This window comes from Sebastes umbrosus, chromosome 5 (genome assembly GCF_015220745.1).
Source record: "Sebastes umbrosus isolate fSebUmb1 chromosome 5, fSebUmb1.pri, whole genome shotgun sequence".
In the NCBI taxonomy this organism is placed as follows: Eukaryota; Metazoa; Chordata; class Actinopteri; order Perciformes; family Sebastidae; genus Sebastes; species Sebastes umbrosus.
Window position 1 is genome coordinate 3,648,127 of NC_051273.1, and position 16,852 is coordinate 3,664,978.

At 39.5% G+C, this 16,852-nt stretch overlaps 1 protein-coding gene across 3 annotated transcripts; it reads right to left on the minus strand.

Annotated features, from left to right (window-relative positions):
* Nucleotides 1-3,133: 3,133 nt before the first annotated feature.
* tbxa2r (thromboxane A2 receptor) lies at nucleotides 3,134-16,283 on the minus strand. 3 transcript variants are annotated; one of them, XM_037770615.1, is made up of 4 exons: nucleotides 15,778-16,271; nucleotides 9,877-10,764; nucleotides 7,152-7,285; nucleotides 3,134-5,846 (listed from the first exon to the last, which is right to left on the minus strand). In XM_037770615.1, the coding sequence occupies exons 2-4, from the start codon at nucleotides 10,672-10,674 to the stop codon at nucleotides 5,669-5,671; spliced, it is 1,110 nt and encodes a 369-aa protein (XP_037626543.1). In that variant the 5' UTR covers nucleotides 10,675-10,764; nucleotides 15,778-16,271; the 3' UTR covers nucleotides 3,134-5,668. The 3 variants fall into 3 exon arrangements, with proteins under 3 accessions (XP_037626543.1, XP_037626542.1, XP_037626545.1); XM_037770614.1 differs by lacking the exon at nucleotides 7,152-7,285 and having other exon boundaries at nucleotides 15,778-16,255; XM_037770617.1 differs by having other exon boundaries at nucleotides 5,704-8,073; nucleotides 15,778-16,283.
* Between the last annotated feature and the right edge of the window lie 569 nt (nucleotides 16,284-16,852).

Below are 16,852 nucleotides of genomic sequence, written 5' to 3' on the forward strand. Positions count from 1 at the left end.
GCGTGTAAACCACTTCCTTGGAGTTCCCTGCAGCAATTTTGCCTGAAAAATATGAAGGTCTTCATGCCCACTAATATTTAAATTACATTGTATCACATGCTTCCCACTTTTGCTATGAATTCACAGGAAACTTTTCTGGTTTGTTTCAAAGAGAGAATGTAAATATACTGTTTGTTTCAGTCTTTATACTTCAGTATCACTTAGTTTCAATGTGCTCCTCTCTCTGTCTGTCTCTGCATTGGAGAGTATTCACTGTAAAAAAGAAGGAAGCATCAAACTACATGTTGGAGTTTGACAGGTTTATGTTTTCTGGCTCACAAAACAATGCGAACAAGGTATAAAGTCATATTATTTGAAAGCATGTAAGCAAGTAAACACTGAACTGACAAATTTCAAAATGCAGTTTGACTCGACTTCGCTCATGCTGGTGACACTGTTTCAGCTACATCAGTATTTGTCTGATGATGTTTTGTTTTAACACTTTGTATATGATTGCACCCCTTTCTTTATGAAGACCTGAAAGTGTACGGCACATTTCACATGTTTAAATTGTAAGTAAAAAGTTTGAACTCATTGTTGTAAAGCCTGTGTGTTTATCAGAAAAGTCCATTTAAATAAGTTTGCCATTTCTGTCAAGCACATTCAACATTTTTACATTTAATTTTCACGGGATGATATTGCTAAGGAGTTAAAGCAAGACACATCTCAGCCGTTCTCCTCAGTGATTGGTTCAGTGGTTTGTTTGGTAATTGACCCTTCACTAAGTCCCGCCCCTTGAATGCAGACTTGCCAATCATAGCGTAGCAACGGAGAGGTTGGAAGGTTTCTAAAACGTTACATTTCTAAGTAAAAACCACAGCATATGGTAAAAAACATTGGGGCTCGATGCACCGAAATTTGTGACTACCGAAATCTGTGACCGTAGAGAGCCAGCAACACAATTTATCAAAAATGTGACCCCACTGTAACGCTACGTGTGTAAAAGAATTAGGCAAACACAAAACTATAGATCATAATACATGACAGAAAGCAAAACTAAATTGTTAAAAACATAAATTATTGAAATATTTTTACTTTAAAGATGTATTCACAAAACTCTAAAAGAAAAGCAAAAGATAGGTACAGTGGGGTCACATTTTCTGACAAACGGTGACATTGTGTTGTTGGCTTTCTGTCATTAGCAGAGTACGTTAGCACATCATTAACTAGTGTTAGCACTTCTATGCTACACAAGCTACTGAAGGTAATGACTGAATAAAGACCTACCTGGCTTTACAGGAGCAGTGTTGTTCCTCGATCGCCAGGTGATGTGGTGCACAGTTAGTGAGCTTAGAAAAGGGTGAATTCTTCTTCTTCTTGGCAGTTGGCAAGCCAGGTATATTACCGCCACCTACTGGACTGGAGTGTGGAGCAGTAGATTGGAAGGAAAAATAATCAAATAAACCTGAATTGAGTGACACTCTGACTGGTTTGGGTATATGGTGATCAGATCCAAACAAATCAAATGTGGGACAAAGAGTATGTTTGTGTGGGACAATGTGGGACTTGTTACCGAGGCTGAGAGGTAGTCTACAATTTTGATATGTCTATCTAACTTAAATAATAAACATTTCTATTCTGCCCCTTATCTTGTAACATCTCTATGCTTTGCCAGAATGCATCCATTGATCGGCACATTTCTTTCTGAGCTGCACGTTTCCTGTGAGGCTCTAATGAACTGTGTCGCTTCATGACATATTACCCCCGTATGGAATTGAAAAATAACTGGCAAATGTCACAAAAAAACTCAGAGAAGTGCCTTTTACTGGCTTATAAATACTTTTAAGTGGTTTCACAGTGTTTGTTTTAGCTGCTCTTCCTTTTCTTTGTAGTAGTTTCCGTCATATTCCGGCTAAATCTGCAAAGCTTGTAACTTTGCGGTGACTCTCAATTTTCCTGTGGTGAAAGGTTAACCTGCACTTGACCCAAGTGTGGGCAGTTTGACAGCAAACACAGCCCCGTGATGACAGCCTTCTCTGCTTTCTTCACAGCCATTGGATAAAAGGCAGATCTAAAAAACGCGTCTGCAGTGGTTGAACTTTTGAAAACTAGAGCCAATGAAAATTTGGGACATCGTCTCAATATGTGGGACAAGGGATAAAACTGCTGTGCAGTCCCTCGTAAAGTGGGACACCTGGTTACTCTAGGTATGAGTGATAATACAATGTTCAAAAACAGATCAGTGTGAATAGCTGAGTGACTAAGTAATGTGAGTGGGACATGTTTCAGTTTCAATATATTATAGGGTAATCTTCTATCACAATGTAGATGACAATGTTTGTCATTACACTGCCCAAATGATCAGGCTGAATTCGGATTATCCAACAACTAAATCCTCCCTGTTCAATGTTATCATAATCACCTTCTCATTTGACAGCAACTTGACGTTTTAGTTAAACATCTTTAGAGACGCAGAAATAACTGTTTTTCTAGCACTGCAGTGAGGCCCAGAGGAAAGGCAAGATGTTAAGAGAGGGTGAATTTGATATTATGAACCCATACTAAGATTCTGTATCAGTCTCAGCTGGTTAGTAAAGCTGATTCTTGTTCCAATTTTGCCATAAAAACCATTCATTATTTTGGATTGTCCAATCTGTCTGAGAAATATTTGTATAGGAAATATTCTTAAAATCTAAAACTGAGGTAGGCACACACATACTAGTTTAAATATAAGAGAAATTATAAATTATCCAGATGGAAATATTGGACTTCCGTACTGTTTGGCTGCCCCGGTCATTCACGGGATTCAAAGACAAGTAAGATAATTGAGTAAGCCTGTTTTAAAGGGTCAGTTGCGCTTAACCTTCTGCACTTCTGCACAGACATGTTTTTTATGTTTTAAATAGATTTTTTCATCAATTTGAGCAGCACAAATTAATTTCCTTTCACCTCCAATACAGAAATCTCTGAGGTCAATATCTCAAAACCTGGGCGATTAAAACAAAGAACTACATTCATGGCTAGACACCATTACTACAAATGGTGGTTTTTGAATTTTGTGGTCTTACAGTTTAAGATGGAAGAGTTAGAAATTAAAAAACAAACAAACACATTAGTGACACAGTGAGGAATCATTAAAGTGATAACATTAATAATCAAGTAATATGATATATTTATATAACACTGTCAAAGATAGGCAAGTCAAATCTTCATTTTACAATTACACTTTCTCAGCTCTTTACATCTGTAATACTGAATAGCTAATGTCAGGCATTGTTTTTATTCAGCAGATAGGGATTTCAAACTATTTACATAAATATAACCTTTCATGCAGAAATACATCTCAAATGACTTTTACTGTTACATTTTTTGATGCATTTCTGAAGTTGACAGTGGGAAAGATTGTTCTAGCATTGGCAACATAAGTTTTGCATTTTCAGGATCTGTGTACATATTTAATTTGTTATAATAATCACATTCTCATTGGCATCCACTTTATTTTCTCTTTTTTCTTCTTCTGCCAAACCTGGATGTGTTCATTAATGACAACCATGAGGGCTGAACCAGAGGATCCCATTCAGGGAATCTGGAAAAGTTCATAACTGATCATTTCAAGATCTGGAAAGTTTGGTTCGATTTGCATGCATCATCAAAACATTTAACACATTGAAAACACATGCCTTGTCACGTATAAACTGTTGAAATGGAAAGTGTTTGGAAGCCTCTGGCAGTGTAAGCTATATGTTTCAGTTTAGTCTAAGCATCTCCACTTTTAAGCACCACAAGATCAACTATTACACTGTTACTGTTACTTCAACATTCAAAGCCTTCTCCAAACATTTTCAGGGTACTTTCAGAAAGGGAACAATACATGAAAAGTACATCTTAGCATGAGCCTAAAAATACAATAAAATGATTCTTCCTGAGTATATAATGTGACACTAAAGAGCATCTGAGCAAAGTGTACATGAGCTTAAAAGGCATAATGTCCGACCAAAATGAAGAATCACATTAAAGCAATCAATGTCTCCTAAAGATGACTTCCCCAAATAACTTAACTACATTCTCACTTACGTTTGGAGGAAAACATATTTTGCTTTATTACTTTAGTCTTTGACGTATCACAAATACATTTGTATTGATAGTCTGTGGAAAGCCGCAGCAAGTGACGTAGCACAACAAACGACGCACAGAGCAGGTGATGTAGTATATCGTGTGACCGTTAATGAAAGTTACGTGGTACAATCATGGATTTATTATAATAACTGGATAGCGGACCCCAAGATGCTGCCTACAACACATGCGCAGTAAAATCTGTTCTGCACTTGCCGAAATTGAGCCAATCGCAACGCTGCATCCATTTACCCTGTGCATGTGTCATATACCTTAAGACCGCCCAAGACCGCCCAAGACCGTGTCCCAACCTCTTTCAATAAGCCTTGGTTTTCTTCTGGGGTATGCGGCCAACTGAATATGTGCAGTAGTGTTTCTCCCGCTGGTCCAGCCCATGAGTTCCTGCTCAGCCCATAAACTTTACATTGTGATGATGTCACATATTTTAAAATGTCTTTTCTCAGCTCGAGGAAAGTTTTACAAATATAAAACCTCCATGGATCAAAAATTCATAGTAGAAAGAGTCATAATCGACCTTGTTTGCAGTTTGAGGTGTCCTGTCAACAGTTTTACAGACGTCCCTATTACTGTGATGGTCTATGGGGTAAAGGCCTTTTGGGCCGCAGAGGGAGACTTTGCTTCAATACCGCGAGTGGCCACTGGAAAAAATTCTATGCAAGGCTGATCGGCAGCACCATATCCAGGTCTTATTATACACCCGTGGATATAATAACATTATTAAAAGTTATATGGTGTAATAGCAAGCAAAACATTCACTAATTTTAAATAAAGTATAACAAAAAAAGTCATACCATTATGTTTTTTTACGAAAACTAACCATGTAGTGTTGTGTTTTTTGTATTGTTTCAATTTACAATGTCAATCACATGTTTAAAACTGTGTAAAACTGTGACCGTAATAAGAAAATAAGTTTCCCTCTATTAATAATTACCTAATTGAGAATGTAGTTTAGTTGTATTGGAACATCATTTTGTAGGAGACAGGGTTTCTGAATGGCCACAGAATGCCCCTATCCACTGTGAAAAAACATTTAAAACTGAAATATCATAAAAGCATTTGATGGAGCAGTACATGTAGAAAGAGCAGTGCATCTAGGCAGCTTTAAATCTGTTTAGATGACTGCAGTGCTCTGTATAGTGGTTACAGAGAATGTATTTTATCTATAGATTACAGGTTTGATCCGTGTGTCCAATCAGCCCGTTCCGTCTTCATACTTTGCTCTAAATTAAAGTGACATTGTTAATACTGCTAAACATTTTAAAGATATGCAATAAAATAACAAGACTCGATTGGTGCAATCCTGCTTCGTATCCTGGCCACAGTTAAAACTCACCAGAGCTTGAAAACACAGTCAAACACATTCTGTGACCCCAATGATGTCACTCGGCCTGCGGCAACAACTCAAATCCAAACAGTCACTGAGAAGGAGGTGGTGGCTTCAGTGTAGATGGAGGGGTTACATTTGATTTCCGCCTCTCTCCCGTTTCATCTGGACCCACGCTGCTCCCAAGTGAAGAGCGTGTGAACCTCCGGACAGTGTTGCTGAACGACGAGTTCATGATGGACCCGCGAGACCAGTCGAAACGGGGGTAGATTCGCTTAAGAACTGCCCGTCGAAACAGGATGTATACCCACGGATCGAGGATCTGGTTCCAGGTGGCGAAGCGTATCCATAGGAGGAGGTCTCTGATCCGGAAGGGACCTCCGGACAGCACAGTTTGTGCAATAAAGACCTGATGGTGGAGGGATGGAAGTTGGGATGAGGATGAAGGAAAGGAAGAGGCAAAGAAAAGATGCAGGAGAGGAGTGGGGGAGGGATGAGATGAGAGAGGAAGTCAAATAGATGCAGGGGAGAAAAGACACCAATTACAACAGACAACAGACAAATTATAGTTGAAAAGAGAAAGGAAGGAGAGATTAGAAACAAGGAACGAGAGGGAAAAGATGAAATCGGTTAATATTGCAAATGCACACAGACACACACACATACAGTATGTGTTAAGCTTACTGAGGGAATGGCTAGATTAATTTTGCCATGGCCATCCTGAGGCAGTGGCTGTTGCGACATAATTATCCCCCCTGCTTTACTTAAGCTGCAGCTTTTTATGTGAGGCATAGCCTTATTAGCATTAGCCCGTCGGTCTCTTGTGGGGGGAAAAAACATGCTAACAAGCTCCTTAAGGAATGACAAATTGGCTTATTGTTGTCACAGTTCCAAACTCAGCTAGTGCCAAAAAAAATTGGTCGACTGTGGTTTACACCCAAGCAGTGTGAGGAAACAGCTATAAATCCACTTCACCATGTTAGAAAAACTGTTGCATGCAAGTGTTGAGATGAAGTGCAAACCACAGTTTTAGTTAGACAAACTTTTCTGAGAGGCAGAGATGCTCCGGAGACTGAAACAACCAAAAAGTCACAGTTTTCCAGGGTGGAAGTTATCTTCCACTTTCACAGAAAGTGGCATTCACGGTCTTGCTTACGGGCAGAAGACTATTTAAAGCTAGATAAGTTACTAAAGCAAGACATTTACTGAGTCTGGACAACTTTCTTGATGTTTAACTCTTATCTGTAAAGATTTCCGCAGCTCTGCTTCAAAGGAATGTTTGAGTAAGTAAAACTACAATCTGCAGATTGTTCAGCTATCATGTTTTGGATGGGAAACCATCCGTGTTAGTTTCAGGGAATGAAAGCAGGCAGAAGGTCAATAAACAGACTTGACAAAGGATTGTAACTATTAAAGTACACTGTTTATTAACTGACTAGGAATGGAATGAAGTGCACATAGCATCAGCAGAAACACCAAGATGAGACACCCGCCACACTATGAAGCATGCTCCCAATGATACTTTGAGGTTATTGGTAATGGTTTTGGAATCCAGTAAACTGTTGTAGATGAGTTTCACTGGCAGATGTTTAGGAACATGCTGAGGTAGCCGGCCAACCACCATAAACCACAGCCCAAAGTTATAATGGAGAGCAGTTACTATGGGGAAGATGTGTTATTGAAACAACCATTCAACGGTTTACTTTCTACTCGCCTTAGTTGTGACACTTGACACATGATGTATATCCAGGGGTCAAATATCTGATTGCAGGTGGCCATTCGTATGTAGAACAAAACAATTTCATCTCTTACAGGATCGTCAGTCACCACGCTCCTCAGAATATATATCTGTGCAGGGTGTCACACAACTGAGGTTAGACAGGACTGCAGAAAAAGATGTGCTCTAGTCAGGTAGCTTTGGCCTTTCAGTCCCTTAGAATTGAGGTTCTGAATTGGCAACTTAGTAGTGGTATCAAAAATGACAGTGTGGTAGATGGCATGCTGAGCTGAAACACATAGACTGCACCAGTTTTCACCAGGATTGCCTTACTTCAACACGTTCTCATCCCAACTCATTACATAGCTTACTGATGCTTTGTCTGTACTCGGCTCGTGATTGGTGCAGGTGGGTGTGTGGGCGGGGCCTCAATATCACGGCTTGACCTCAAGGACATCAAAATCTCAAGATTGCAGATTCCGTATCTGGGATATTTTGGCTTCAATTTTGTACAATGGGAGGAAGTGGAGATGCGTCGTCCTTCTATATATACAGTCTATGGTATTACAATGGACCATTGAGTTATAATTCTTTCTTTGCCTTCAGTTCTTTCCAAATAAATTTGGCTAACCCAGGGGTTAGTTTTCAACCTGTGTGAGCGTTGGACCTGATTTTAATGATGTTGCCATGTTGCCAGCAATTACATTGGTGAGTGCAATGTAATAACTGACAGAACCAATAGCTAGAGCTATGAAAGTAAAATCCAAGTTGTTATAAACTGGAATTTTACCATAAAAGGCACTGATTTCACCCATGCTCTAAAGCGCAGATGTGCCATCTCAACAAAGGCATTAAGGGGCTCTCTGATCCAGGGTAAGATCAGAAGGCTTTCAGACCAACTAGTTAGGAAGCTGCATTGCTAAGGAGAAATGAAGCATGTAGAGGAAAAGCAGAGAAAAGGAGCTTAGGACTTTGTGATGCCTTATTATGGTTCAAACAACTGAAGGGCAGCGCTGATAACAACAAGAGCTGGATAGACAGGGTCTGGGTCAGGTGCTTTCAGATACCTGAGAAACCCATCATTTGGAGAACAGAACACCATTACTCAGGATGCTTTGCAATATCATAACTGACTGCATTTGTATCTTCCCATCTACAATCTTATAAGTGATGTTGTGTTGTTGTTACTTTAGGTCAAAGTTCAATCTATCAGATCACACATTTTTAGATGCTTATTTCTCTGATGTATTTCACAAATTAGAATCAAAATCTGAGTATGATAAAGAGACAATGAAAAGATGGTGTTTTGTGGATAGCTTTCGAGTGGATAGTTATATTCAAAGTGTTTATAGTCAATAGAAATGTTACAATAATATTTTTTTCTTCCCGATACCGAGTACCGATCCAGGCGTGATAAAAAAAAGTTCTTATTATTATTATTCAACAGCTGTTACAATCTACCAGCAATCAGTTCTTCTTATATATATATGGTATGGGCAGTGTCGGATGTATTTCTGATACTAGTAACGGTATCGGAACAACTCTAATAGTGAATTGCTAAAAATGTGCCAAATATTAAGATATACTTTGGTAAACACAAAGATCATGTGAACAGATGTTCCTCTTCTGCATGCAGCCAAATAAGGCACATTCTCCTATGGGTCTTATCACCACACAACACACTCTGTCACAGACCACAGACTACCCAGTTACAGAGGCTCACACGCGTTCACACAGGTTGAAACAGGGCCAGAGAGCTTCCTGTGGAATGCTGGCCCATAGCAGCTTCACAATAAACTCAGTCCTCAATTTATTCTGCAAAAAGAGCGCTGATCCACATAAATGTGTTTTTTTTTACAAGAATTAGAATTGGAAAAAGTATTACTGTAAATGGTATGGTATGGTTTTTTGACAAAAGATAACTGTCATGTAGAAGTCTGTAATGGGCAGAGATAATCAAACATATGTCTCATTGACTGAATTCAGCTGGCAAGAAGTGTCAACAGGCAACATCTGTATCAACCTTAAATAACCTTATGCATTAATGCAAAGATACATAAAGATGCTAAAGTGGCGCTGCAACAGGATAGAGTGTGAAGTGTGTTTTTCATCATGGCTTTATCATTTTCCATAAAACCAGTCCTAAACATATCGCCTACCAATTTTTCCTCATACAACGGTTTATATGATATCCTACGAAAAGTTATTTCTCATTTTTCGTGCATTTTCCTACAATTTTCCAGCAACACGTGTCAAATTTCTGCTTATTACATGCTTACAATCTTTTCAAAATAAACTTCTGTCTTCACAGGAAACAATTCGGTTAGGTTTAGGCAACAAAACTACATGGTTTAGGTTTAGGAAAAGACCGTGGTTTGTGTTAAAAGAACTCCGGAAGTGGTGTAACACAACTACAGAAGGTACGTGACAAATAAATCAACGTTGACTTCTGGTTTCACACGGGGTATAAACACCGGTTTCCGGGGTGAAAATCTGATGGCTTTTTGACCCACCCATCCACCCTGGCGTCCTCCCTACGCGGCATTTGTCGCTCTTTATACTTCCTGGTTCACGATTACATAGATTAAATACAAAATTATTTAATGTGATATATACAAATTATAGTCCAGTACTTTTCGTAGGTATAGCTACAAACGATGTATGAGAACAGCCTGTACATGCACACACATAGGGCTTACTTATTTGAAATTGGTAAACTCACCAGAAGGGGGCACCAGCAGATAGAAGCGATGACCATGATGAGGATGAGCTGAACCATCATCTCTACTTCGTGGTCTCGGCGACGCTGGGTGCTGCCCTCTCCGCAGCACACCTTGATCAGGGTCACAACGCTCACCGTGTTCAGCAAAAATGACACAGCGATGCACATCAGCCCGACCAGAGAGAAGAGCAGGGAAAAGCCCAGGTCATTTCCTTTAGAGCTGATGTTGAAGAAACACCAGGAGCCAGGCAACTGCATGTGGTAGCTCCCAATGCCCGTTAGGGGCAGCAAAGCTATGCAGCCGGCGATCAACCACACCATCAGCACCATGGAGACTGTCCGGCTCTTGGGTGGGTTGGTGGTGCGCGCAAATGGACGGTTGATGCCAATGAAGCGCTCCAACGCCATGGCAGCACCAAGCAGCAGTGGGCACAGTCCGTAGAACACCATGGACATGCCCATGAAGTTGCAGAAGTGGCAGTTTGGATCTAACTGGCGCCAATTAAAGTGTGTAACATGGAATGAGATCACAATGGAGCCGGTGACCAGAAGACCCATGGTGTCAGTGACCACCAGGCCACCCAGGAAGATCAGGAAGGAGCGTGAGCGGCTATGTGTCCGTCGGAAGGACTTGAGGAGAACTACGAGGGCAACGAGATTAGAGCTGATGCCCAGAGTGCCAAAGATGCATGAGAAGTAGGCCGAGGCGATGGTGGGTTGGTACCCAAATGGAGGGCTGTTGATTGAGTAGCAGAGCGGGGTGGTGTTGTTGGTGGATGACAGCGCTGAGGCATTCATGGTGGTCAGCTGGTGTGGGGTCGTTGATTTCAGATGACTCAGAGACGGCAAGGCGATACCAGTGTGAGGAATCTCATATCTCGCTTCAACCTCAAAAGTAAAAAGAGAAAAGTTAAACATTGAAACAATACAAATAAAATGAGCAAAGTGAAGAAACTATCCAGCTACTGTGAGAGTTGGGCTGGTTGTGTTGCGCTTCAAATGTGGCAGCCTTCATGGGAATACAATTCTAAATGGTGCTTATCCAACTCTTTATTCGGACTGTTTTTTTTTTGCAAATCTGCTGGTGCTGAAAATTGACTTCTATTCACCCATCCATTTTCTATGCATGCTTATTCCCATCTAGAGTCACATGGGGCTGGTTTATTAAAGAGGACCTATTCTACTAGAACATGTTTACATGCTTTAATGTAAAAAAAATATATATATATTCTCATAGCGGCTGTTCTGCAGCGCCTCTTTTCGCTCTGTTTGAGCTCCTGCCTCCCTGACCACACCCTCCGAAAAGCTCAGTCTGCACTGATTGGTCAGCTGGCCCACTGTTGTGATTGGTCAACCGAACCAAACTCTTCGGACTCTGCTCCAGCTCCGCTCTAACTGGCTTTGTTTGAGGGCCTGCCAAACTAGCCGCAAGGCAGGTATTATGCAAATGTGTTACTTGGTAACATCACCACATTATTGAAGAAAAGGCGAGCAATACATTTTAGGCAGTTTAGGAGTAACTCCCTCTGGCGTGGACTTTGGGTTTTGTAACTTTGCAGACCTTCTACATGCACAAAAAATATATATAACACAGCGCATAATAGGTCCTCTTTAAAATGATTTTTTTCACATTTTGCTATAATATCCATTGGTTGTTATAACACTGTATTCACCAAAGTGTCTGGGAACATGGCTATTGTACATTGCTAGAACAATGTCCGATGGTACAACAAACAGAAGCTTGTCAGATGATTAAGCAAGTTGTAAACGAGCCAACAATATAGCCAGATTATAAAAAACACTTTATTTGGAGGTAAAAGTGAAAGTAAGTGCACCCAAAATATTCCTAATTATACAGGAAAACTGCACAACTACAATTCAAAGTTGAATCAGGAGATTGGGCTGTAAACTGTGATGGATGGTTACAAAGGACAGTTTACGTAATTATTGCATGGTTTTCCTTTCTTTTCCCTCTCCGACCTCGGGGTTGTCTGACCATCTGACTGTTGTTGTTTGCCCTGTCTGGGGTGTTTTAGCAATGTAGCGATGTTCCCAGATCTGAGCAATTTACTTGGTAGGCACAATAATTGTTACAAATAACAATGATTGCTAAAACTACAAATATAAGACCCTATCCTTTAAAAATCTATGTTTTAATCCAAAGCATCTTGGGAAACAGTGAGTGCATTTCTAGGACGGACACGTAAGCCATATAAAGTCGATGTAACAGCTCAGATACAGCGCGTACAGAACACCCACTCGAACACTCGCAGACAGGGACAGCATGGGACAGAGATAGAGAGGGTGACACAGAGGCCGATATAGACAGAGAGAAGGAGAGCTGTCATATCCTGGTAGGAAATGCAGCTATGTGAAGAGTACTGACAGAGTTACAAACAGGAAATAAACACATAACGTTACAATCAGTTTAGGATGTTGTCTCTAGTGGCCTGTTCCCAATATACTGCCCGTCATAGATTGTATGAGACTGGTGAAGTGAAATCAAATAAATAACCATCATTTTACTTAAACAACATATTTGTTTGATGGCATGTTGGTACTGACGTCATTCTGGAAATATTAGATGTTATCACTCATAAATGAACTTTCCCTTGATGTTACCTGGTGTACCAACTATGTCTGCTTAACATTCAAAAGTCACCTCAGTACATCCTGTCAGATGATTCACTTCCATTAAGTAGGTATATCTGATCATATCAAGTTGTGGGTTCCTGTGAGCATCCTGACACTCATTTTATCAGTGAACAGGTGGTGTAAGGTCACCTTATGTGCTGTTATGTCTGTGTAGGTGTGATGCCTTTTTAAGATACAATAAGACGTTAATAAAGCAGGAAACTGGGTCAAAAAAGAAGAGAAAGACAAAAAAGAAAGCAAACTGGAGGCAATACACAAACTTCAGCTAAGTTACCAAGATAAATAAACATTTAAAATATTATGTTTCCATAAATAAACTGTGCTGAAATAAATATAGATCAGAATAGAGCTGAAAAAAGTACTGGACAACTTTGGATTTGATGATAATGCGTGATAACTGCTTGGAAACTATTAAATTCAATACCGAGAAATCCCGTAATAAAGATGCCTATGAAGGATTTTTGGCACTTGTACAGGCATTTTCCTGCAGTCTATTGTTTAGCTTGCAAACTTGAACCCTCACTGGACTCTAGAATATTAAACAGTGAAGGTAATGACTTTAGTAACTTGATCTGAAAAGCAGGAGCACTTTAGAAGGATGCACATGCAGCACAGACTTTATTTCATTAGTTGACTTTTCTGCACCACAACCTGTCATTTTAATGTTCTCCCGCTTTTTGCATCAAGTTCCTACACTTATTGCTGCTCTCATATTTTCCTGTAATATTAGTGTTAGAGACTTAGAGATACTGAAGAACAAATCGGAAAAGAAAGAAAAAAACATTTGGCGCCATGCACAATGATGTGTGAAGATACAATTTTGCATTGTACAAGCCTGATGCACCACATCCAGAAAAACAAAAACATCTGTCGGTTTATCAGCTGCACAACAAAAAAAACAGCAGGTTTCTGAAAGTGTCAGACAAGACTTTTACTTTCATTTAGCAAAAACAAAATGAGAGGCAACTTCCATGCCACACACAACTTGGTTTACTTGTGTTATGAAGACCGCTGCCAATTTACTTCAGTAATTACATGCCATGGCTGATTCACACCTGATTAAAAGAAAATTCCCCTGCAACTGAAACCAGAGACCTTTAGGATAATTTTTTTTTTTATCAACCATACATTTCAGAAAAAAATGATTTGAGTGATGTTCAATGCACATTGTTCAAACGGTATAATCTTGTGAATTCATGATTTATATTACCCAATAACCATGACAAAGGTTTTTTTAGTCTGTCTAATTATCACATTTTCCCAAAAGGCTTAAAACGTAAATTGAGAGAAACATTTGGATCTTCCGCTAAAAGCTAACGACACTATTACCGGGTCCTTCTACACATTAGAGAATAGTAGGATGAGACAGACGGTGCTTGGCGCCAGCTCTTGTATGACCCTGAAAACCTTTTGAGTGTGCCATTAGCCAAAAGAGCCTGTTAGCGTCTAAAATCAATAAGTCATACTCAAAATTACTCCATTGAGGCAGTACAGTGGTTTCCTATTCAAACTAATTGGAACCCCCAGAAGCTTAAATCATGAGATGCGTGTATGTATGCCACGGAGAATGCAAAGTGTGTGCAAAATATGTGTCGACAGGTTCCTGAACTGAGGATGTGATCTTTTTCCAAAGGCTAAACAGACTGGCTTCCATGCGACACTATTCAAATACTGTGTGTAGTGTAAAAAATACATTCTCTACTGTACTTGTGGTTGCTTGAAAAGAGACCTCTGGAATGTTCTGCTGTCCATCCAAAGTCCTGCTCAATCCATCATGATGATTTTTTATCCTTGTATTGTAAACCTCTTCAGCAGATTTATTTATAATGTCACTTAGTAAAAAAAGGTTGTTATGCATTACTTTATCAAGACAAAAGGGACAGATGCACAAGAGAGTGAGCAATAAATATGGGATATAATAAAAACAAGCTCTAGACAAATTCCTTTGCATTCAGTCTACTTGGCCAATGAAGTGGTTCTGGCATTGTGCCCTTAGATAAACAAATAAAACAGAAACTTCACAGCCTGCTAGTTGAACGTCTTCTTAATCCTCAAGACCCAGAATATCACTGGTGTAAAAATCTTGACCCTATATGATATCAATAATAGAATCGTGAGACAGGTCCCTGGTAAATGCCACAGGGTATCTTTCCAGTTAAAACAATAGTACAGAGACAGAGAGAGAGAGAGAAGAAAGAACAACTAAAGAGACAAAAAAAATATGTATTTTTGTTCTTTTTACAAAAATCTGACGTGTGTTTTGTCAAAACGTCTAAAGTTGCTCATGATCCTGAGCTAACTACATTTTTAGAAGATGTTGGCGCTGGCCCTTAGGCAATAGATGTTAGGCTAGGTAGAAAGAGGTCAGGTCAAAAAGAATGGATTACACATACCACTGTGTTCATGGAGACCTGAGTCCACATTTCAAGCAATATCTTATGCTACACCAGTGTGATGCTGTGCCTCACTGACTTTCCGAATTGAAGAAGCATCTTCTGCAACTGCGTTGGATCCAGCAACATTTCCCAAAATTCTATAGTCAAAGGTTTCAGTTTCTGGCAAACAATTCTGCCACAGGGGTCGAGCTTTGGTTTATTTAAACATGCGCATCATCAGTGGGAGTTCATTGATGAAGCCTGGAAAATCTTAATGTCACATATTACCCATTAAGCTCAATAAATACTCAGTTGAAAGGAAATTTTGCATGAAATGTTGTAGAATTTGAATGGACGCTCTCTGTATAAAATGTTGAAACAAAGTTCTTTCATTACATTATAGTAACCCCGAAGTCTGTGTTATTTAATCTGCACTGAACTGACTTAGTGCAGCTTTCTATCAATGGTAGGCTACTGAATGGCGACAAAACTATGAAACAATGCTTGCATTTTACATTTGCAAATCCATAGCAAACAAAACAAAACCAAACCATTAAAGTTGACAAAATGCAACTTCTACTGCATGCCCTGACAAATAAGAATCCCAGAATAACCCTATTTATTCTGATAAACCGTCATATTTATAATCATAAATGCACAAGGAAAGGGTGGGCTAACATACAAATATCATAAAGTCTCTAATATGTAAAATCATTCCACATTTTTGGAGTTTGTCTAAAGTTTAAATTTCTTAAATGATAAATTCCAGGTATCATTTCATATCCAGGTATCATTCCATATCTTTCATAAATATAAACATGGCTGTTTTCTTATAAGGTTTGTTTACTAAGTGATTAAAAATTGATCTTACCACCACAGAAGAGCTTTCAAGGACCGAGTTGACTCTCAGCTGGGAAGTTTGCACTACTCCATCCAAACCACCACTCTGCACTTGTAAAGATTAATAACACAAAGAACAGTCACAGGAAGAGGTGAGGAACATGTCACATGTACCAAGTCCCATCAGATGGAAGTAAAGTCCTATATGACAAACTACAGCATGCTGCAGCAGGAACCCAGATATTCTCTGCTCCCTTCCCCCGCGGTTCAGATACTCATCTCTTCCCCTGCAGTCAGGCTTCCTTTTGCTCAGTTCACCCTCCCCGGAAGACAAAAGGGGACGGACTCCAGGAAGACACCACTGAGTATTTTAGACTGAAGAATGAGCAACAGAGAAAAGTCGTAAAGCATCAAACTGAAACTGTAAGTGGAACACAGAGGGGGGAAAAGGGCATTTGTCTCATCTTCAGTTTTAAATTCTATTTGATTTTGTACACGTGTGAGTATATGAGATGGGAAGGTGGAGCAGCTGTCAACGAAAGACTAATCATTACACCAAAACATAGCACATATAGGTATGAACAGCTACAGTGCTCAAAATGAAATAGAAATAAAAGTGACCCCTAACGGGATAAGCGGTTGCAGATGGATGGATGGTGATAGGCCTTTCAGAATATTATCTAATAGCTCTAATTTCTTTACATCAAACAAGTAAAAAAAAAAGCTGTACGACAATAATTTTCTAATACAATTAATATCGCAAAACATTTGCTGACTAGAGACTAAAGCAAATGGAGTAATCAACCTCATTTAACGACACAGACAAGACTAATCTGGATCAATTGGAAAAAGCTGGACATGCCATGAGCAGAGGTTTTTATCTCTTTGGTTTCAGGGTTTTTATAGAAGAGTTTACACAACAGAATGGCGTCTTCAGATACACATGTGCAGTGCAGATGTGGAACGAGGCTGCCACATACTTTCAGCCAAGCACAGGCCTGTAAATCAGTCACAAAGAGAACCTGAAACTACTGATCATTTATTTTTTCATTGTATGTATTCTGGAGCTTTATGGCTTTATGATATACATGACTGGCTTTTCCCAA

Excerpts from the sequence above, each read along its gene's own strand:
- tbxa2r (XM_037770614.1), bottom strand. The coding sequence starts at position 10,674 with ATGAATGCCTCAGCGCTGTCATCCACCAACAACACCACCCCGCTCTGC. Across the intron at positions 5,847-9,876 it reads TCTGCTGGTGCCCCCTTCTG|GTCTTTATTGCACAAACTGT; the intron begins GTGAGTTTACCA and ends CTCCACCATCAG.